The following is an 18779-nucleotide window of genomic DNA, read 5'->3' as shown; positions in this document are numbered from 1 at the left end:
TTCAACTTATCACAGCAATAGTAACAACAATTAGGTAATCATTGGCTATCGCGGGCCAGATTGATGACAGTAAATCATTGGTTGTCGCGGGCCGGATTGATGACACTGGCGGGCCGGATTTGGCCCGCGGGCCGTAATTTGGAGACCCCTGGTGTATGGCATGAGGGTTTGCTGGCCAAACTTCCATGCTATGGCTTATCGGATCATTTTTGTGTATGGCTTTCCAGCTTCCTGAAAGAACGATTCCTGCAAGTGGTCGACGATGGAATCTCTGGAATACTTCATCATCAACCCTGGTGTTCCTCAGGAATCCATATTGTCTCCAGCCCTCTTTATATTGTATATCAACGACTTATTGGAGAAACCCAAGAATCCAATATATTGTTTTGTTGACGACAGCACTCTTATTTCGTCATTCCATTTGGATTCCAAGACATCGGCTGCAGACGCACATTTTCACAGGCATCAGGAGGTTGCATATCTCAAGGAGGATCAAGAGGTGATTTCGAATTGTGGTGAAAGTAACTAGGTTCAATTCAGTGCCACGAAAACTCAGGCATCGGTTTTCTCCAAAATATTTGTTTCCGAAACAGATATAATAATGTTAGAACAGACAATTCCGCTTTCTGTCTCAACAAGTTTGTTGGGGATTGAAATGTTTTATAGAGCTTAGATCAGACCCTCTTTGGAGTATTGTTCTCATGTATGGAGCTCAGCCTCTCAGCATACCCTGAAGCTGATGGATTCCATCCAGATAAGTGCCATCCACCTGATTGGAGACTCGAACATCGCTTAAAACCTTGATAGTCTGGAACATCGAAGAAAGGTTGGAGATTTTTCCCTCTTTCATAAACACTTTCACAAGAGGTGTTAAAATGACTCAGCACATTTGATTCCACCAAGAGCGGTACATATCAGAAATACGCGACGAACTGTGGCTACTCATCGTTTTGAGGTTCAACTCAGTACACCCCGAACTTTACTGTTTAAGAACTATTTCATCTGGAGAACTGCGTTTAAATAGAATAAACTTGCTGAGAATGTTTTTCCAAACGGATGTGATCTCCAGCGATTCAAATCCAATGTGAATCGCTACTTTCGCAGAGGCACCGCTCTTAGAGCGTCCTTAGGATTTTTCTGTAGTCCCTAAGAAAATCGACAATTCCTTCACACGGGCTTTTTGAATGATCGATCCCCGGTATTTTCTTAACAGAATTTATAATGAAAAATCATTTTTTTTAGATCCCCAAAAGTATAAGGGTAAACTGATATTTTTCAGCATCACGATAATGGGTTTTATGATACGCAATATTACCCCCATTTAACATCCCTGCATCGACTTTTATTTATCTAATGGCCTTTATTGAATTTTGAATTACAAAAATGTCTTATGAATTTTCTGCCATTTTCTTCCCTCATTACTTTCATCAAGTAATGTGAAGTTCAGCTTGGATTTCTATCCCAGTAAGCAGCAGGTAAACAACATATGCTGTGAAGTGATTTATTTAGTCGTTGAAGCAGAAATATTTATACGTTATCTATTCATCATTACTTTCGCCTACCATTGAACTCATAATTACTTAAAAAGTCAACCACAAAAATTGTAGCTACACAATTTTGTTTTTATATATTGTATTCTGCTACAAACATTTATATTTAACGAAGGACTTGTTTGCAATGAATGATAAATAATATGGGTTTCATGTGAAACAGACGAATGCCAGTGTGATTTATCGATGAACTTAAATTAGGGAATTTTTAATTTCCGCATATAAAATTCCATATATAAAATAATTCGAATTTGAGAAGGAACACTGCAAGAAATAGTTTTGATTTTTCAATTCTGAAGATCCAGGCAGATTTTGATCTCCGAAACAATGCAATTCTTCACTTTTTTGGATAGATGAAATTTTAACACTACTAAAAATTCTTAGAAAAAGCAATGAGAAACTCTGGTTTATTTAAAAAAAATGACTTTCATTCACCATTTTTGTGTACTGTGACTGGAAATAGAAACTTCTGGATTGAGTTCAAAGTAATGATATTCTCTTGATTTTTGTTTCATTTTATCTGTAATCCATAACTTTATTGCTTCGAGACAATTCTACTATTTGTGGACCGAATTATATAACTTCATTCAGTCTATAATTGTTCTTATCATCTTCAGCATAGTAGGAAGTGTCTTATGTTATTGTTATAGGCTTTCTATAGATTTACGACGTTGAAGTATCTACCAGGAGATTTCTCTTTTGTCAGAAGTTTTTCAGTTCGAAGTTTGTCCGGGTGTGGTGGCTAAATAGCTATTTATGATATGAGTGTTAGAAGTATCTAAGGTTTTATTTTGTGAGTGAAAAAGTTACTTTCACTTTTAACACAAATATCATACAAAGTTTTTTGTACAACTGTCCAGTTTTCATAATAAAATAGATAAATTCAATATTTTTATTGAAACACATTTTGACATCTCTTGTCAGTTAACTATTTTCATGTTATCGCATTTGAAGTGGCCGTGTCAGGTGACGCCGAATTACTTGGTTACCAAAAAATAGTATTGTTTACAGCTCACGCGTTTTATTTAAAGTCACATTTACAGTTCTTGCTGGTGTTTAGTGTCTTGCATAATGAAGAAATAAAGTGAGGTATTGTGTGTTTCTGACGATATCGAAGAGGCTGAAAAAGAGCAGAAAGAGAGTATATAAAACAATTTAATAAACAAATTACGTAAAAAATTCATATCCTTTGTTAATAACTGCCATTGTTCAATGTGAAAACAGATATAGCTAAATATCAATTGAAAAAAAAATTCATCAACAATTTTCAGATACCTATTTCATTTTGCAATAGTTATGAAAAATCATAATTGACAAATTAATAAATTTTTAAAAACTTTTATCCCATTATTTATGCCAACGGAGATTGGGAAAAAATTTGTTAGTTAACAATTGAATAACTTTTTGAAAAATGGTGATAAAACTTTTTTTCTACGCGACTCGATTCATTCAAGTGCTAAGAAGATACTAGATTTTTTTCAAATTTTTAAAATGATATTTTATGCCATAAAAAATTATTTCTTTTGATAAACTCTCTTCAGCGGCAGCGCGCGCAAGCCGTAACAGCCGCGCGGAACCCTATTTTCAACGTCAAATTAAAATTATAAATAATGGAGATGGAGTTTCGGGAGTCGGTACTTTTTTATCGAAAATTTTCTCCTCTTTCACGAGCTTTTTTCAAAATTGTTTAAATATTAATATTTTTTGAGTTATTAACGAAAAACTAAATACCATTTTTTTACCTGCACCAAAGTTCTTCAAAAACATTTTTCTAGAGGTGATTCCGAAGCGAATGAGCTATCGCTCATATTTTTAGGACCTTTATCTCTATTTTTCATACTTTTGAACTTGTTGATTAGACTACAAGTGATTCATTGTTCGAAGTATGAAATATTTACTCGAATTTATGTGATTATAATTTTCCATTTGTACTGGAAATTACAATTTCTAATTGTCAATTGTCTGATAATTCAAATTGTGGGATGATTCGTGGTAACACAAGTTACAATAATCATTGCTTGTATTACTCTGAAACTATATCAAACGATAGATTTTTCACTACCAAATATCCAATAAACCACAAAAATATCGTTTTTGTACAAGTGTCATTAAAAATGACCTTTTTAATGGTTATCTAGAGTAATAAAAGATGATGTTTACAAAGTATCGTGTTAAAAGAATTTTTAACACGATTTTTTCCGATCAAATAGCAATAAACAAAATATAATTATTCAATTTTCAAGAAAGTTTCATTTTGTACAATATATTTAGATACAATAAAATTCTGTTAAGAATGTAATATATTCATTAATTACATTTTTATTATTTATGAACGTTAATATGAAAAGTATAATTAGAACAACTGCTGATTTTAATATCTTGCGATGTTGAAGAGCCTTGTCATACATTTGAACTAGCTGAGTTGACAATTTCATTCAATTTCAATCAATTCTTGAAGTGAATAGGACGATGCTGTAACGTTGGAGCTAGCTGTTGGGATTATTCTTTCAGTCAGTCAGTCGGTAGCCAAGCGGTTCGGTGTGGGTGCTTTGTTCACTCACTCGAATTGACTGCCGTGCTGGTCGGTGGTTCAAGCCCTAGTCTGAACGATCGATCTTCACTTGCTACCGACAACCCGTGTTAGGAATCACACGTTAAAAGGTAAGACCTCGTTAATCCTTGGCTCGCACAAGTTTCGACTTCTGAGGGTTGTCGTTCGTAGGGGAGCGACAGCTGGTTAACGGAAAAACAGTTTTTTTTTTTTTAAACAGTAATAGCGTTTTCATAAGAAATAGATTGATCGATGTAAGCCTCAGCTACTGTAGTAGACTTCCATCCTCGCGTTTCTTGATATTCGTTATATTTGCTCGTGATTCTGCTAGCAAAGAAGCAGATCTTTTGAAACAGAGTCCTGTATATTCCTTTGGCTCCAGGAGGTGCAGAAACTCGGCAATGGAAGAGGACATTTTCCCAAACGTGTTTATACCAGCTGGGTTGGCACTGCATTTATAATTTGAGTATTTCAGAAAAAAATGTTGATGATTGATAACAGAGGGGCGTGATGCAACGAATTAATTAAAATAGTCAATGTTTTTTCCAACAATGCAAAAAAAACGACCTGTTTTCGTTTTTGTATTTGGAATTTGAACAATCAATGATTTATCTATTAATTTAATATCTTCTATTAATAAATGGCGCAGCTCTTCACGCCGGCAGGCCCCAATATTCCGAAAATAGTGGCACCTTTTATCATCAAATATTTTTCATCTGGCGCCTCATTTATAAACCTCTGGATTTGTTCAAACATAAGAATTATTTATTTTTTGGGCCTATAACTTTCATTTTTCCGCTTTGAGAATGCAATTATCTTGAAATGTTTGCTTGTATTGACACCATTTTCAACGAGCGCACTCGACTTTATTGTTGAAAACTTGCTGTAAAAAGTTGACGTGTTCAATATTTTTGATTTCTGTTCTAGATAGGCTAAGAAAACGGTTTCGCTGAACTTTCTTTCGACGTTTTTACACTACACTAGCTGTCTACACTAGCTACACAAATTAGAATATGCGATGTCGTACTGATGAGCCGATTTTTTTTTGGTAACAATTCAATTGAAGCTCTTTTTGCAGCCTCTTCAATATCGTCAGAAACACATAATACCTCACTCTTGTTCTTTATTATGCAAGACACTAAACACCAGCAAGAACTGTAAATGTAACTTTAAATAAAACGCGTGAGTGTAAACAATACTATTTCTTGGTAACCAGGTGATTCGGCGTCACCAGACACGGCCACTTCAAATGCGATAACATGAAAATAGTTAACTGACAAGAGATGCCAAAATGTGTTTTTATAAAAATATTAAATTTATCTATTTTATTATGAAAACTGGACAGTTGTACAAAAAACTTTGTATGATATTTGTGTTAAAAGTGAAAGTGACTTTTTCACTCACAAAATAAAACCTTAGATACTTTTAACATTCATATCATAAATAGCTATTTAGCCACCACAGCCTGGTGGCTAAATAGTTATTTAGCCTGGTGGCTAAAAAGATAAATCGCCTGGTAGAAACTTCAACGTCGTTGTAAATCTATTGAAGGTGAGGTGTGTACAGTTTTCTGGTTCGGAACAGTGTTCCAAACTTTTGAGAAGCAGCCTTTGCAATTCCAGCGACATGATTGTGCTAAGACATATTGGTCTTCATTTTAACCCCCAACAAACTTATCGAAGCAGAAAGCGGAATTGTCTGACATGACATTATTGAATTCGGTCTGCCGTTAGGAGGTAGTTTCATTGAAATTTTAACAGAGTTAACCAAATTGAAGATAATATAAAAATTTCATGAACATTAAATAACTAATAGAACGTATGAAGTTAAACCAGTTTAAAATTCTAGAATTCTGGAACACATAGCGTTTCAAAACTAATTTGTTGTACTAGATTTTCATGAACTGAATTTTTTGGCAAAGTTTATAAAACAGTAATGATCTCGAACGAGAAAAAAAAGAACTCGTTTCCGCGTTTTATGTCAAGCCTAGTCTCATAAATCAAGGTTTTCCACTCCTCCAACATATTTATTTTGATTTTCGGCAAGAAAATAGCTTATTACTAATTCACAAGCTGAAATCTTGCCGCATTTAAACAAACCGTTAATATACAACAAACGACGTTATTATTGTGGTGCGCTGCATGTCAAGTATTTTTAATGTTCGTCAGGTTCTAATTATAAAATAATTGGATGTACATTCTTCGAGTTTTGAGCCGAAAATTGACGTCTATTTATACTGGCCATCCGATACACATGAACCGAACTCTTACGTGATTTTTAATACCTGTCTGTCGTCAGGTATGAAAATAAATTGACCGATTTTTCCGAAAGATGTACACGTACCTACGACGCGACGGTGGAGTAGTGCCAAAGCAAGAATCTAACAATATTTTTGAAACGTCAATTGATACTTTGAAACGAATTGTGCGATGTTTTCGGGTTTATTAGCCGTGGTCTGAACGTTTTTATACCCGACATTACTTCTGCTATTGCGACAGACATTATCAAAGACGATGCGGCAACCCATCGGAGTTATCTCTGTTGCTGCCATGCCCAAACTGAAAATGTCCCCATGCCCATTGGATTTGAATCGCTGGAGATTAAATCCATTTGAAAAAACGTTCTCAGAAAATGTATTCCAGATAAACGCAGTTCTCCAGACGAATGAGTTCTTAAACAGGGGAAATCGAGGAGTACCGAGTTGAACCTCAGTCACAGTCCGTCGCGTATTTCTGATATGCCAAATCACTTGAACACCTTTCGTGAAAGTATCCATAGAAGAGAGACAGATATCCAACCTTTCCTCGATGTTCAAGCCTACCAAGGTTGCACGTGATGTTCGCGTTTCCAATCAGGCGGATCGCTCTTTTCTGGATGGAATCCAACAACTTCAGATTATGTTTGGGGGCAGAGCTCCATACATGAGAGCAATTCTCCAAAGAAGGTCTGATAAGAGCTTTATCAAGCATCAAATGTTGCTGAGGTGTGTATAGTTTTCTGGTTCGGAACAGTGTTTCAAGCTTTTGAGAAGCAGCCTTTGCATATCCAGCGACATGATTGTGCCGATACATATTGGTATCCATTTTAACCCCCAACAAACTTATCGAAGCAGAAAACAGAGCTGTTTTACCTGACATTATTATAATCGTTTCGTAGACATTTATCTTCTTGGAGAAAACCGATGCCTGCGTTTTTGTGGCTTTGAATTGAACCTGGTTACTTTCAACCCAATTCGAATTCAATTCTAGATCCTCATTAAGATTTGCAACCTCCTGCTGCCGGTGAAAATGAACCTCCGTAGCCAATGTCCTGGAATTCAAATGGAATGACGAGACAAGTGTGCTGTCGTCAGCAAAGCAATATATTGGATTCTTTGGGAAAGAAAGTTTTTGGCTTTCTACTACTCCATCTTGATACAAAAAAAGAAGGATGAGGGAGTCTTCCAAAGAAAGGAAGGAAGTAACTTTATACATGGATGTGTAGATCATGCAAAGAAGTAACTTTCAGACACAAACTGAAAGAAAGTCCTCCTAAAACAGCTACTTTCATATAAACATTGAATTATACGAAAGAAAACATTCTTTCGAAACAAATACTTCTATATGAACACTGAATTATACAGAAGATACTTTTCTCTATTCAGTTTGTATTTCAAACATTCGTTGTGGAATAAAAATCAGATATCATTCACATGAGTTCTACTTTGAATGAATGGTAACAAATTGCACTTACATAGAACACTGCCATCCTCACTGGTATACACCGATGTTTCGCCATAAGACACTTGCCCTAAGGCTCTTCAGTACCAAATTGGATAACATTATAGAAAATACACACACTTCATTCATGAATTACGATTTTTTAATGCCAAGAAATAAGCTTGATCTGCTTATGTCATCGATGACATCGTAATGACATTCATTCACATATTTGATTTAATCCCAGCCAAGAGGAATCTTATTTGAATTGAAGGTGTTATATTTTTTAGGAGTGATTAATTTTTTGGGAAAGAAAGTTTTTGGCTTTCTACTACTCCATCTTTTTTCTTCTTTTTTCTTCTTTCTTTTTTTCTTCTTTTTTCTTTTCTTCTTTTTTTTGTATCAAGATGGAGTAGTAGAGAGCCAAAAACTTTCTTTCCCAAAAAAAAATTAATCACTCCTAAAAAATATAACACCTTCAATTCAAATTGGATTCTTGTTTCTTTCCAATAAGTCGTTGATATAAAAAGCGATTTATTTCCAACAGGAGTACCCAGTTACAGGAAATGCTATTATTACAGAGTATATATGAAATAAATATTAAAAATAATGAAATGTATAAATGTATAAAAGTAAAAGCTGAAACAAAGTATATATAAAATATTCATATTAGTAGAATTTCAAAAGAGGAATGAAAAATTGATTATATAACACAAAAAGTTACAAATCATGCAATGTAGCAATACTGACACAAGGATAGAAGTGATTGTGGATACATGATACCAAGGCGTTCAGAGAGTCGAAATAAATATCGCAATGTTCACAAATTGAAGCTACTGCACATAAAATTCAATGGTGATCATAGCATAACATTTGTGCATGATGCTTCGCAATAGAATTTCAGATTGTGTTGACCTTCCTTTTTTGGTACTAAGAAATTGATCTCGGGTAAAAAAAACCGTACTGTCAACATTGTTGTTGAATAATTTATGCAGGAATTTCATACCAAGGATAACTCTCCTATTTTCCAAGGATGTCATATCAAATCGTGTCAACAAAATGTTATGATCGATGCCTCTAGTGGGGTATTGTCCATCAACTTTTAGACATAAGTATTTTAGAAACTTCCTCTGCACGCTCTCAATTGATGTTTTTTGGTGGTCGTAATCTGGATTCCATAACACAGAGCCATAATCTAACTTAGATATGATATACGCAAAATATAGCAATTTTAAGGTGGAATTACTTTTGAAGGGTTTGCCATTTCTGTTAATGAATCCAAGCATTTTATTAGCATCAGCAGTCATGTTCCTTATATGTGTCGTAAATGTTAATTTACTGTCATATGTTATACCAAGATCTTTTATCTCGTGTACGAGGTTGATTGTAGTATTGTTGAATTTCACTAGTTCGGACTTCCATTGTTTAATATATAAAATGATTTGAAATCCCTGAAACAACTAAAAAAGAAGAATAAAAAATAAATAACTGTAAATAATAATTATATTAAGCAAAAAACCTGAGATGAAATAATGGTGAAATAAAATACAAATAAAAATAAAACAATTGAACAAAAAATAAAAATAAAGAAATACAAAATGAAAATAAAGATAAAAATAAAAAAGTTAAGAGATTACAAGCCATATTAGTTCACGACGTTTCGATTGTTAGTATCCACAATCGTCTTCGGGTGATGACTGACGATTGTGGACACTAACAATCGAAACCTTGTGAACTAACTTGGCTTGTAATCTTTTAACTTTTTTAATTTCATCTTTATTTTCATTTTGTATTTCTTTATTTTTATTTTTTGTTCAATTGTTTTATGTTTACTTTTATTTTATTTCACCATTATTTCATTTCAGGTTTTTTTTGCTTGATATAATTGTTATTCACAGCTATTTATTTTCAATTGTTCTTTTTTAGTTGTTTCAGGGATTTCAAGTCATTTTATTTATTAGACAATGGAAGTCCGAACTAGTGAAATTCATCATGAAACATTGTCAATCACCTTCAAACAAATGTAGTATTGTTGATTGAATAATCGTATATTAAAGTTCGCTTTTTTGGGGGTTGGAGACGATATGTTGGAGACAATAAGGATCCCTGGGAAACACCAGCGTTAATGGTGAAAGTATTCGAGAGATATCTATTGACGGCCACCAGCAGAAAACGTTCTTTTAGGAAGCCGAAGAGTCATACACATAAATGATCCGATAAGTAATAGTATCGAAGTTTGGTCATGAGAGTGGTTGGTTGCCAAATAAAGGCACATGCCTTCTATGCCCTGTGCCCCCTTTCCTGACTGGAGTGTTTGATGAACAAACTGTTCATTTTTTATGGACGTCGTGGGGTCTTCACTGAACTTAGTGCCGTCGTCTCGACTTGTGCCTATGGGTTCTAAAATCGCAGGAATTTTTGCTGAAGTTAAAGCCCTTTTGATTAGATCATTAATTGCATAATGGCGAGATAAAAGACCGGCGCTTAAACGGCAGCTCAACCCATGAGTACCTGATTCATCCACAAATGCACCACATTTACAAAAGTGTTGAACACACAGTGGTGTACCAAGTCGAAATCCGATGGCAAGTCTGAAAGAGTCGTCATCCGATAGAGTCCCAAGTGATGCTACAGGAACAGCATTCAACCAAGCACCAGATTCTTTCACAGTTACTGCGAGAAGACGAGCCTTATTTTTTGAAGTGTCAGAAGCTGTCTTCAGTAAAATACTAGTTGCTTGATCTAGTAATTGTTTATCCCATGCCCTCTGGTTTTGCATGTCTTCAATTGTAATTGTTTGGTCAGTTCTAGATTCCCAAAGAGATTTTCCCCGATCAAAAAACAATCAGATATTGGCTTTGGGTATTGCAAGATGATTTCTATCAGATCGGAAACACTGCAAAATGAGGACAGAAATGATGGCAAAGCGAGTGAAGTGGCTGAACGAATTCCTAATCCTCCTCTAAAAACTCCAAGTTTCGTCTTCGATACGGTTATTAGTAATGAGTTCCAGCATCCTTCCTAATTCGTCATCGATATTTTGTACTTCCTGTTCGTCATGCCAAGTAGGGCTGCACATCAAAATATACGATAATTTTGGAATGGCTAATGAATTCTTCAATAAATGGAATGCGACATGTGTTGGTAAAATAGATAAACGCATTATTTTTCATACTAATTTTGTATAACTGTGTAACTTGTATGTGAATAAATTGAAAAAAAAGGCATAACCGTTCAGGAGTTGTCAACAATGAAGCTATTTGTACTGCAATTTTATGGCACGTTGGACTAATGGAAAATTCGCAGTCTCTTACTAAGTTATCTCGATAATCAGGAATCAGTCGTACACATTTTTTCGGGATCCTTCATAAGTACAAATTTCATCCATATAAGATTAGAGTAGTTTATGAATTGAACGAAGATGATTTCGATAGACGTATCGAGTTTTGTGAAAGTCTCACTGAACGTATCAACTTGCATCAGAATTTCTTAGATAAAATTTGTTTTTCGGACAAATCAAAATATTTGCCTAGTTCGCTTCTGTCTAGTTCGAGGAGTGATTCTCTGAAATTAATTCGATTTTCAATTATTGGAAATCATCGACTTCTTGTTGATGATAGACACGTGTTCCGCTATACAATAGCTTGCTCAAGCATAAACTGAGTTTATGCTTGCGAAACACGTGTCGCGGTTTCTGTAACACCCTCTTATAGTGAAAATCATACAAGTATCGGCCAGTTCTATTCGATGACCTGAACAAATTGTTCTTTTAGATAATTTGAAGCAAATTTAGACATGATTGAAATACAAGTTGGCATCTATAAAATTAATTTCAATAGTACAGAAACTGATGGCAGTTTTTCGAAATTTTTCAGAATGGATCTTCAGACATGACTCCCGCAAAACGGCAATGTCGAGGAAAGGGCCCAACACGATCGGATTCAGCAAAATCGCAAAACAGTCGAAATAAAGACGTGGAAGAGAAATCAGCAGTCAAAATTCAAGCCGGGGTTCGAGGATTTCTAGTCAGACGACGACAGAAGAAGCAAAACAACCAAGAGTCGTGAGATGCGGTTCCGAAGACATAAATATAGACATAAATATTCCCAATAATACAGGGTGTTAAACTATGCACACATATAACTGTAATATATATTGAGTAGATTTAGGAACGATAGGAACGGCATTACTAACAATAGTTCAATTAAGTCGTTCTAACAAATATGTCTTATCAGAACTGATTATGACAATATTGATTGTATGGAGAAGTCAGTCTCTCCGCAGTCACTTTCAACACCATATTCTAGAAGATGGGCAAATATTCTAAAATGATGGCTGACTTTATGCTGAATTCTGCTTTTTCAATGCTTGGGGAGAAGACTATGAAAACTTTTTTCGATAGAACCTACATGCAAAATCTTTTTTCATCACCAAACGTCATTTCTATGGCGCGAATCAGAGTTTTTCTAATGACCCCTTTCGGGTATTTTCACCTACCACAATCTGAAGAATATAAAAATTGTATACACGTGTAGAAAGGACAAACTTTTCAGTTCACCACGAAAATGTACTGCGCGAATTTAAAGTATTTTTACAAAAGAAATGTTCATTTATCAAAAAAAGAGCAGAGAAATTATACAGATTTTTTACGCTTCATAGGCTAAAATTTGCAACTGCCCTCAGTTGGCTTTTGTATGAGTGAATATAAATATCAGTGTACTTGTTGTTTTGTAAGAAGGCAAAGTTATTGAATATGGCAAGTCATCAATAAATAAAATTTTGAATTTACGCAATAACTTATCGTGGTATATTGAGAAGTTTGCCCTTTTTACATGTGTAGGTATAACATTCTCCATTACAATTCAAATGTTTTTCAGATTATGTGAAAACACCCAAAGTAGGCCAATGAAAAAATCCTTTCATGTAATCATGAAGTGGTCAGCCATTTTATCTAAATCTAACTCCCACCACATGTGTTGGCCATAAAAATACACTAATAATATTGTATACATAAAATGATAAGATGAAGAATTAGTAATCCATGTTGAATTAGACAAATCTACCGCTCATCCAGATTTCACTTGAATCAGAAATATGATTGGGAATAAAGAATCAGTAAATTATATATCACTTTTACCCACGTTACTGTGCATGTTGATCTTTTTCAACTATTTATAGGCAGTAGTCACCCGATAGCCTGTCACTAACACCTCATTAAAGTTGTAATTTCATCACATCATTAATCAGGTAATGTAAGTCAGGGTCGATATTTTACGGATTTGTGGAATTTTACACTAGGTAATCATGTTGCAAAACCAATTAAAATTTGAGGGCCGATGATTCTAACTTGAAGTTTGGATATATCAAATTCATAAAAACTTAATATTATTTCCTTAAAAATTAAGCATCAATGTTGATGTCCGTATGAACATATCGAACATTATATTTTATGAGCTATATAGTGAGCTTTCATTATTACTGTTGATTCAGTTGAAGCAATGGACAAGAAAAAAATGAGGTACAGGATTCGAGCAATGGTAATAATATATGATGCACTCCTGAAAGAGGTCACATGATTTGATCTCTGTGAAAACTGGGAGTATGAAAAATATTTAGTTTGGAGTATCAGAATGTTAGATAGATTGAACAAAACTTTACAAATATAATGTGAAGATACACGTCGGTTCCAGAGGCAATATCGTTAGACTTAGCCTTTTATGTGGCACACCTTATATATTCTTGATTATTCGAAGTTATCAAGTAACTATTGATAGTTACCAAATTCTGAAAGGGCCCAAGTTCAAAACTCCAACTTTTTTATGGTTTTTAATGAAACTTCATCTCCCAAAAATGAACATTTTTTTCATCTCGGCTGGAGAAGGATACTTTCTATAAATTAAAACAATATTATTGCGAAAATATATTATTTTTTTTAATAATGAAAGAAATATTGCAAATGTCTTATTAATTCAAGAACAGATAACCTAGTTTCATCCACGAAAAAAACATTAATGACAAAAAATAATTAGTAAGTACCAAAAAATAAAGTGATAGAACCATGTATGTAGAATGTCTCTTTTATTTTATTTGTATTTGATTGTGGAATTGGCCGCGGTGGTAGAGCGCCCGATTCAGGATCGGAAGGCCGTGGGTTTGATTCCTGCCTCGACCAGATATTTTTCTCGAGAGAATTTATCTGGTTGAAGCTGGGATGATTCTGCAACCGTGTTAGGAATCTATATATATATATATATATATATATATATATATATATATATATATATATATATATATATATATATATATATATATATATATATATATATATATATATAATGGCTATTGAATAACATATCTTCTCAACTTTTTAAGTCAAGTGAATAATGAAATATCGACCCTTGAATTCAGTTCCGGATATTTTGACCTGCAATAATTTCAACATAGTATCTTAAAACTGTATTCAAATAAAAGTGGAAGTATTTTATAAACTAACATTCATTTTAAATAATGTGATTTAGAGTAAGAAAAGGAATTGATATTGATAGTTATTTTCATAAACACAACTTTAATTTTACGTTGTGTATCGTAAACATATATTCACACCTATATACTATGTGATAATTGTGAAATAAATCCAAAGAAGTACACTGTTTCAGTGAAATTTTTATCCTCAGTATCTGATTTCCAGATACTATCCTATCCACATTGAGGGCTGATTCAACCTCCAATGAGGAGACTAGATATGCTACTCAACTCAAACGTGCTATCCAGAAAGCAAAATGAATTGATAGCAGGATATGTTATTAGGATTCATTATAAAACCAAAAAACCAAGAATCTAATATACTGCTTTGCTGACGACAGCACACTTGTCTCGTCATTTCCTTCAGATTCCAGGACATTGGCTGCGGAGGGACATTTTCACCAGCAGCAGGAGGTTGCATATTTTAATGAGGATCCAGAAGTGATTTCGAATTGGGGTGAAAGTAGTCAGGTTCAATTCGATGCCACGTAAACCCAGGCATCGATTTTCTCCAAGAAAATAAATATCTTCGAACCGGATAATAGTAGCAGGGAGAGCGAGGATTGAGCGAGACAGACGGCAGACAGTATAGCTTTTCGCTCAACACATTTTTGTTTCGTGACGTCATAAAAAAAGTTTTCTTTGGAGAATAGAACGCAGATCGTTGGTGCAATAGACTTGAATGTTAGTCTCGATACCACCGTTAGATATTGAAAGTAATTGCAAACTGTTGGTAGTTATAGCTCCAGTCATTGTTTTTCAAATTGTTTTTACATTCGAATTATGCTTTCTGCTTCGATAAATTTGTTGGAGGTTGAAATGGACACCAATATGTCTTGGCACAATCATGTCGCTGAAATTGCAAAGGCTGCTTCTCAAAAACTTGAAATAATGTTCCGAACCAGAAAACTGTACAATCTTCAGCAACTTTTGATGCTGTATGAAGCTCAGATCATTATTATTGTTCACATGTATGGAGCTCCAACACTAAGCATATCCTGAAGCTGCTGATGGATTCCACCCAGAAAAGAGCCACCCGTCTGATTTAAGACACGAGCATCACTTGCGACCTTGATAGGCTGAAACATCAAAGAAAGGTTGGAGATTTGTCTCTCTTTTATAGATACTTTCACGGGAGGTGCTCAAGTGACTTGGTACATTTGATTCCACCAAGAGCGGTACATATGAGAAATACGCGACAAACTGTGGCTGCTCATCATTTTGAGGTTCAACTCAGTACACCTCAAACTTCACCTTTCAAGAACTCTTTCCTCTGGAGAACTGCGTTTATGTGTAATAAACTTCCTGGGAACGTTTTCCCAAATAAATTCAATCTCCAGCGATTCAAATCCAAAGTGAATCGCTACTTTCGTACAGGCACCGCTCTTAGATCGCCTTAAGGATTTTTCTGTAGTGCTTGTGCTTTGTCCTTAAAAAAACGTAGTTATTCTGTTCGAGTAGATTGAAAATTGAATATGAAATTTCAAGAAGAAAATTTAAAAAGTAATTTACGGCAATTTGTGATCAGAAGTACATTCTGAATTCAATGAATTTCTCATTTTGAGTACTCTAAATTGCATTAAAATGAAAATATTGTTGTCAAGGTTGTGATTCTATATATTTTATCATCATCTGTTTCGTATAATTAGCTCAAGGCAGTCACTTATTACTGCCTACTATTTTGGAAATATAGTATAGGAACTCTGCGAACATTCAAACAGAAATTTTGGCAAATGAGTCGGTGTTGAAGCTTTGTGAATATTCCCATTTACTTCGTTTACACTTTTATTTAGGTACACATATGAATACAGCATTCAACTGGGTTTACATCATTACAAATTTAGACACTTTCCAGAAACCAACGACATGTGATCGGCCTCACTTGTTTATAGAGTCGATGTGCTTATATGACATACAGACGTTTTGATATAATAATGAGGCTGCGCACAAATCTTCAAATGATAAAATTTTCTTATGCCCGGTTCCTTTGGTTTTTGATACACTGAATAAAGTAATCGGCTTCGTGGAGCAGCTGAATTCATTTGGTTGAGTTGGGGGGTCATAAAATTATGAAGAGCTAGTCTGGAAGTTGGTTGGCAGCAAGGGTGGTATGTGTACTTACCTAAAGTGGGTCGGAAAGACTCACACCCTAAATCGTTACGACCAATCAGCCTTACATCCTTCCTGTTGAAAGGACTCGAGAGGATACTGAACGGACTCATCAGAAGGGTGTGGTGCATTATATGCATCCCTTTAAATAACCGCCAGTATCCCTACCAAATCGGCAAATCGACAGATTTAGCATTAATCAACCTTGTAGAGAAAATCTCTCAATCCCTTGACAACAAGGAGATTGCGGTTGCTCTATTTGTCAATATTGAAGTAGGATTTGACAATGCACTACCTGAATCTATAGGATCATCTCTGTCTGGGAAAAGTAAAGAATCGACCATAACTGGCTGGATCTATGCCATGCTGGTAAACAGAACTGCAACTACGACTATTCAAGGCAGGGCCATTAGGTTCAGGGTCACCAGAGGCTTCCTTCAAAGTGGGGTACTAGCTCCCCTTCTATGGTCACTTCTGAAGGATAGTCTACTTGAGGCACTCGACAGAAGAAAAGTACATTTGTGAGCTTATGTAGATTACCTTGTCATATTGGCAAGGTCCACGTCGGGAAGCTTGTAATATTCTCCAAAGCACGATGGATGTTGTTCACAGTTGGTGCCTGGGGGAGCAGATGTCTGTCAACCCCAGCAGAACTGTGCTAATTCCCTTCACCAGGAAGAGAAAACTGGACGATCTAACTCCACTTTCCATTTTCCCTCAATAGTAAAGCCATTCCATTTGGAATGGAAATGAAATATCTTGGCATTGTCCTTGATGAAAAACTCACCTGGAACGCTCACTTGGAAAAAGTTTTACACAAAGTCAGACTGTCCCTTCATTGCCTTCAAGCCATGTCGAAGGATTTGTGGTAAAATTTGGGGTTTATGTCCCATTCATTGGATTTATGTGATGATAGTCAGACCAATGTTCTCTCATGGTGCAATTGCCTGGTGGCCGAAGGCTTTACAGAACACGGCCCAGATAAAGTTCTCTGGCCTACAAAGACAGGCTTGTCTGGTCATCAGTGGTGCCATCAGTACCAAACCGTCAGCGGCCATGGGTATCCTTCTAGATCTACCTCATCTCCACATTTTTCTGGAGAGAGAGAGGCTAAATGGACTGCAAATAGACTTGTGTACATTGCCAACTACACAAATCAATGTGAAGCAGACTGTTAGTTGACATTGAAAGTCACAACATTCTGGAAATGACCTCTGCCTTTATGTCACCAACTGTCAACTACGAACTGCCTTATAAAGTACTGTTCCCGAGTAGAGAGGACTGGATCCTCCGGGAGAAGGAAATATTAAGAGCAGATAGTTGTTGGTTCACAGATAGTTCAAAAACACCTTCTCGTTCTGGTGCAGGTGTTTTTAGTCGCAGACCCAGGACAGAGATGTCAACCTGCCTAGGAACCTTCGTGACTGTATTTCAAGCGGAAATTAACGCTATTGATATGTGTACGGAGAAATTGGAAAAATCCAACCTCATACACAAGTCAATAAAAATATTTTCGGATAGTCAAGCGGCGTTGAAAGCTATCAGCTCCTACCGAGCAACGTCTAAATTGGTAGCAAATTGTCAAAAACGACTTTCCTCGATTGGAAAACTCAACAGATTGTCTCTGGTCTGGATTCCTGGTCAAACTGGCCTGGAAGGCAATGGGGCTGCCGACTCCCTTACGAAAGAGGTTCTGCAAGCAGCTTCATCGAACCAGAACCTGTCATTGGCATCGCTTGAGGCTTTGCCAAACAAAGATTGAACACCTGGATGACAAGAAGATTCATGGACTCCTGGCAGAATCTTGCAGGATTGGGTCACTCCAAGGCGTTTATTCACCCTTCGAAGCTTGATACCAAACAGTTGTTGGACTTCAATAGAGATGAACTGCAATGTCTAACAGACCTTCTTACCGGTCACTGTCATTTGAATCATCATATGCAGAGACTCGGACTGACGGAAGACAGTGTATGTCGCTTCTGTTTGGAAAATGATGAAACAGCAGAGCACATACTTAAAGCCTGCCCCGCTGGTGACCGCATAAGATTTTTAGAGTTCGGCAGAGCCGTACTCCTACAATCTGACCTGAAAGACCACTCACCATACGAACTAAACGACTTCTTTAAAAAGCTGGGTTCATTTGATTGAGTGTGAATAGGTGTGAGCCACAATAAATCCTTGCGAGTTGTGGTGGAGGCTCGAATAGACCCACTCACTTTGGACCTAACCTAACCTAAACTTACTCATCTACTCTAGACAGCCATGGAAAGTATGTCTTCAATTTCATTGTATGGGCTTACCTTATGAGTATATTTTACATTAAGAAACGGGGATTAAATGAAACACAAC

General features: G+C 35.6%; 1 protein-coding gene across 1 annotated transcript in view; it reads left to right on the top strand.

Moving 5' to 3' along the window:
* LOC111509482 (uncharacterized) overlaps positions 1–14451 on the top strand; it is a 64499-nt gene extending 50048 nt beyond the window's left edge. The window contains exon 5 of the mRNA XM_074178266.1: positions 11675–14451. Coding sequence (XP_074034367.1) covers positions 11675–11866 — 192 coding nt within the window. The 3' untranslated portion in view covers positions 11867–14451. The remainder of the gene's footprint in view (positions 1–11674) is intronic.
* The last annotated feature ends 4328 nt before the right edge of the window (positions 14452–18779 follow it).

This window comes from Leptinotarsa decemlineata, unplaced genomic scaffold (genome assembly GCF_025532065.1).
Source record: "Leptinotarsa decemlineata unplaced genomic scaffold, Ldec_3_MD MMD2_tig00003736_RagTag_RagTag, whole genome shotgun sequence".
In the NCBI taxonomy this organism is placed as follows: domain Eukaryota; kingdom Metazoa; phylum Arthropoda; class Insecta; order Coleoptera; family Chrysomelidae; genus Leptinotarsa; species Leptinotarsa decemlineata.
The sequence above is the reverse complement of the archived record's forward strand: the minus strand, read 5'-3'. Positions and strand labels throughout refer to the sequence as shown.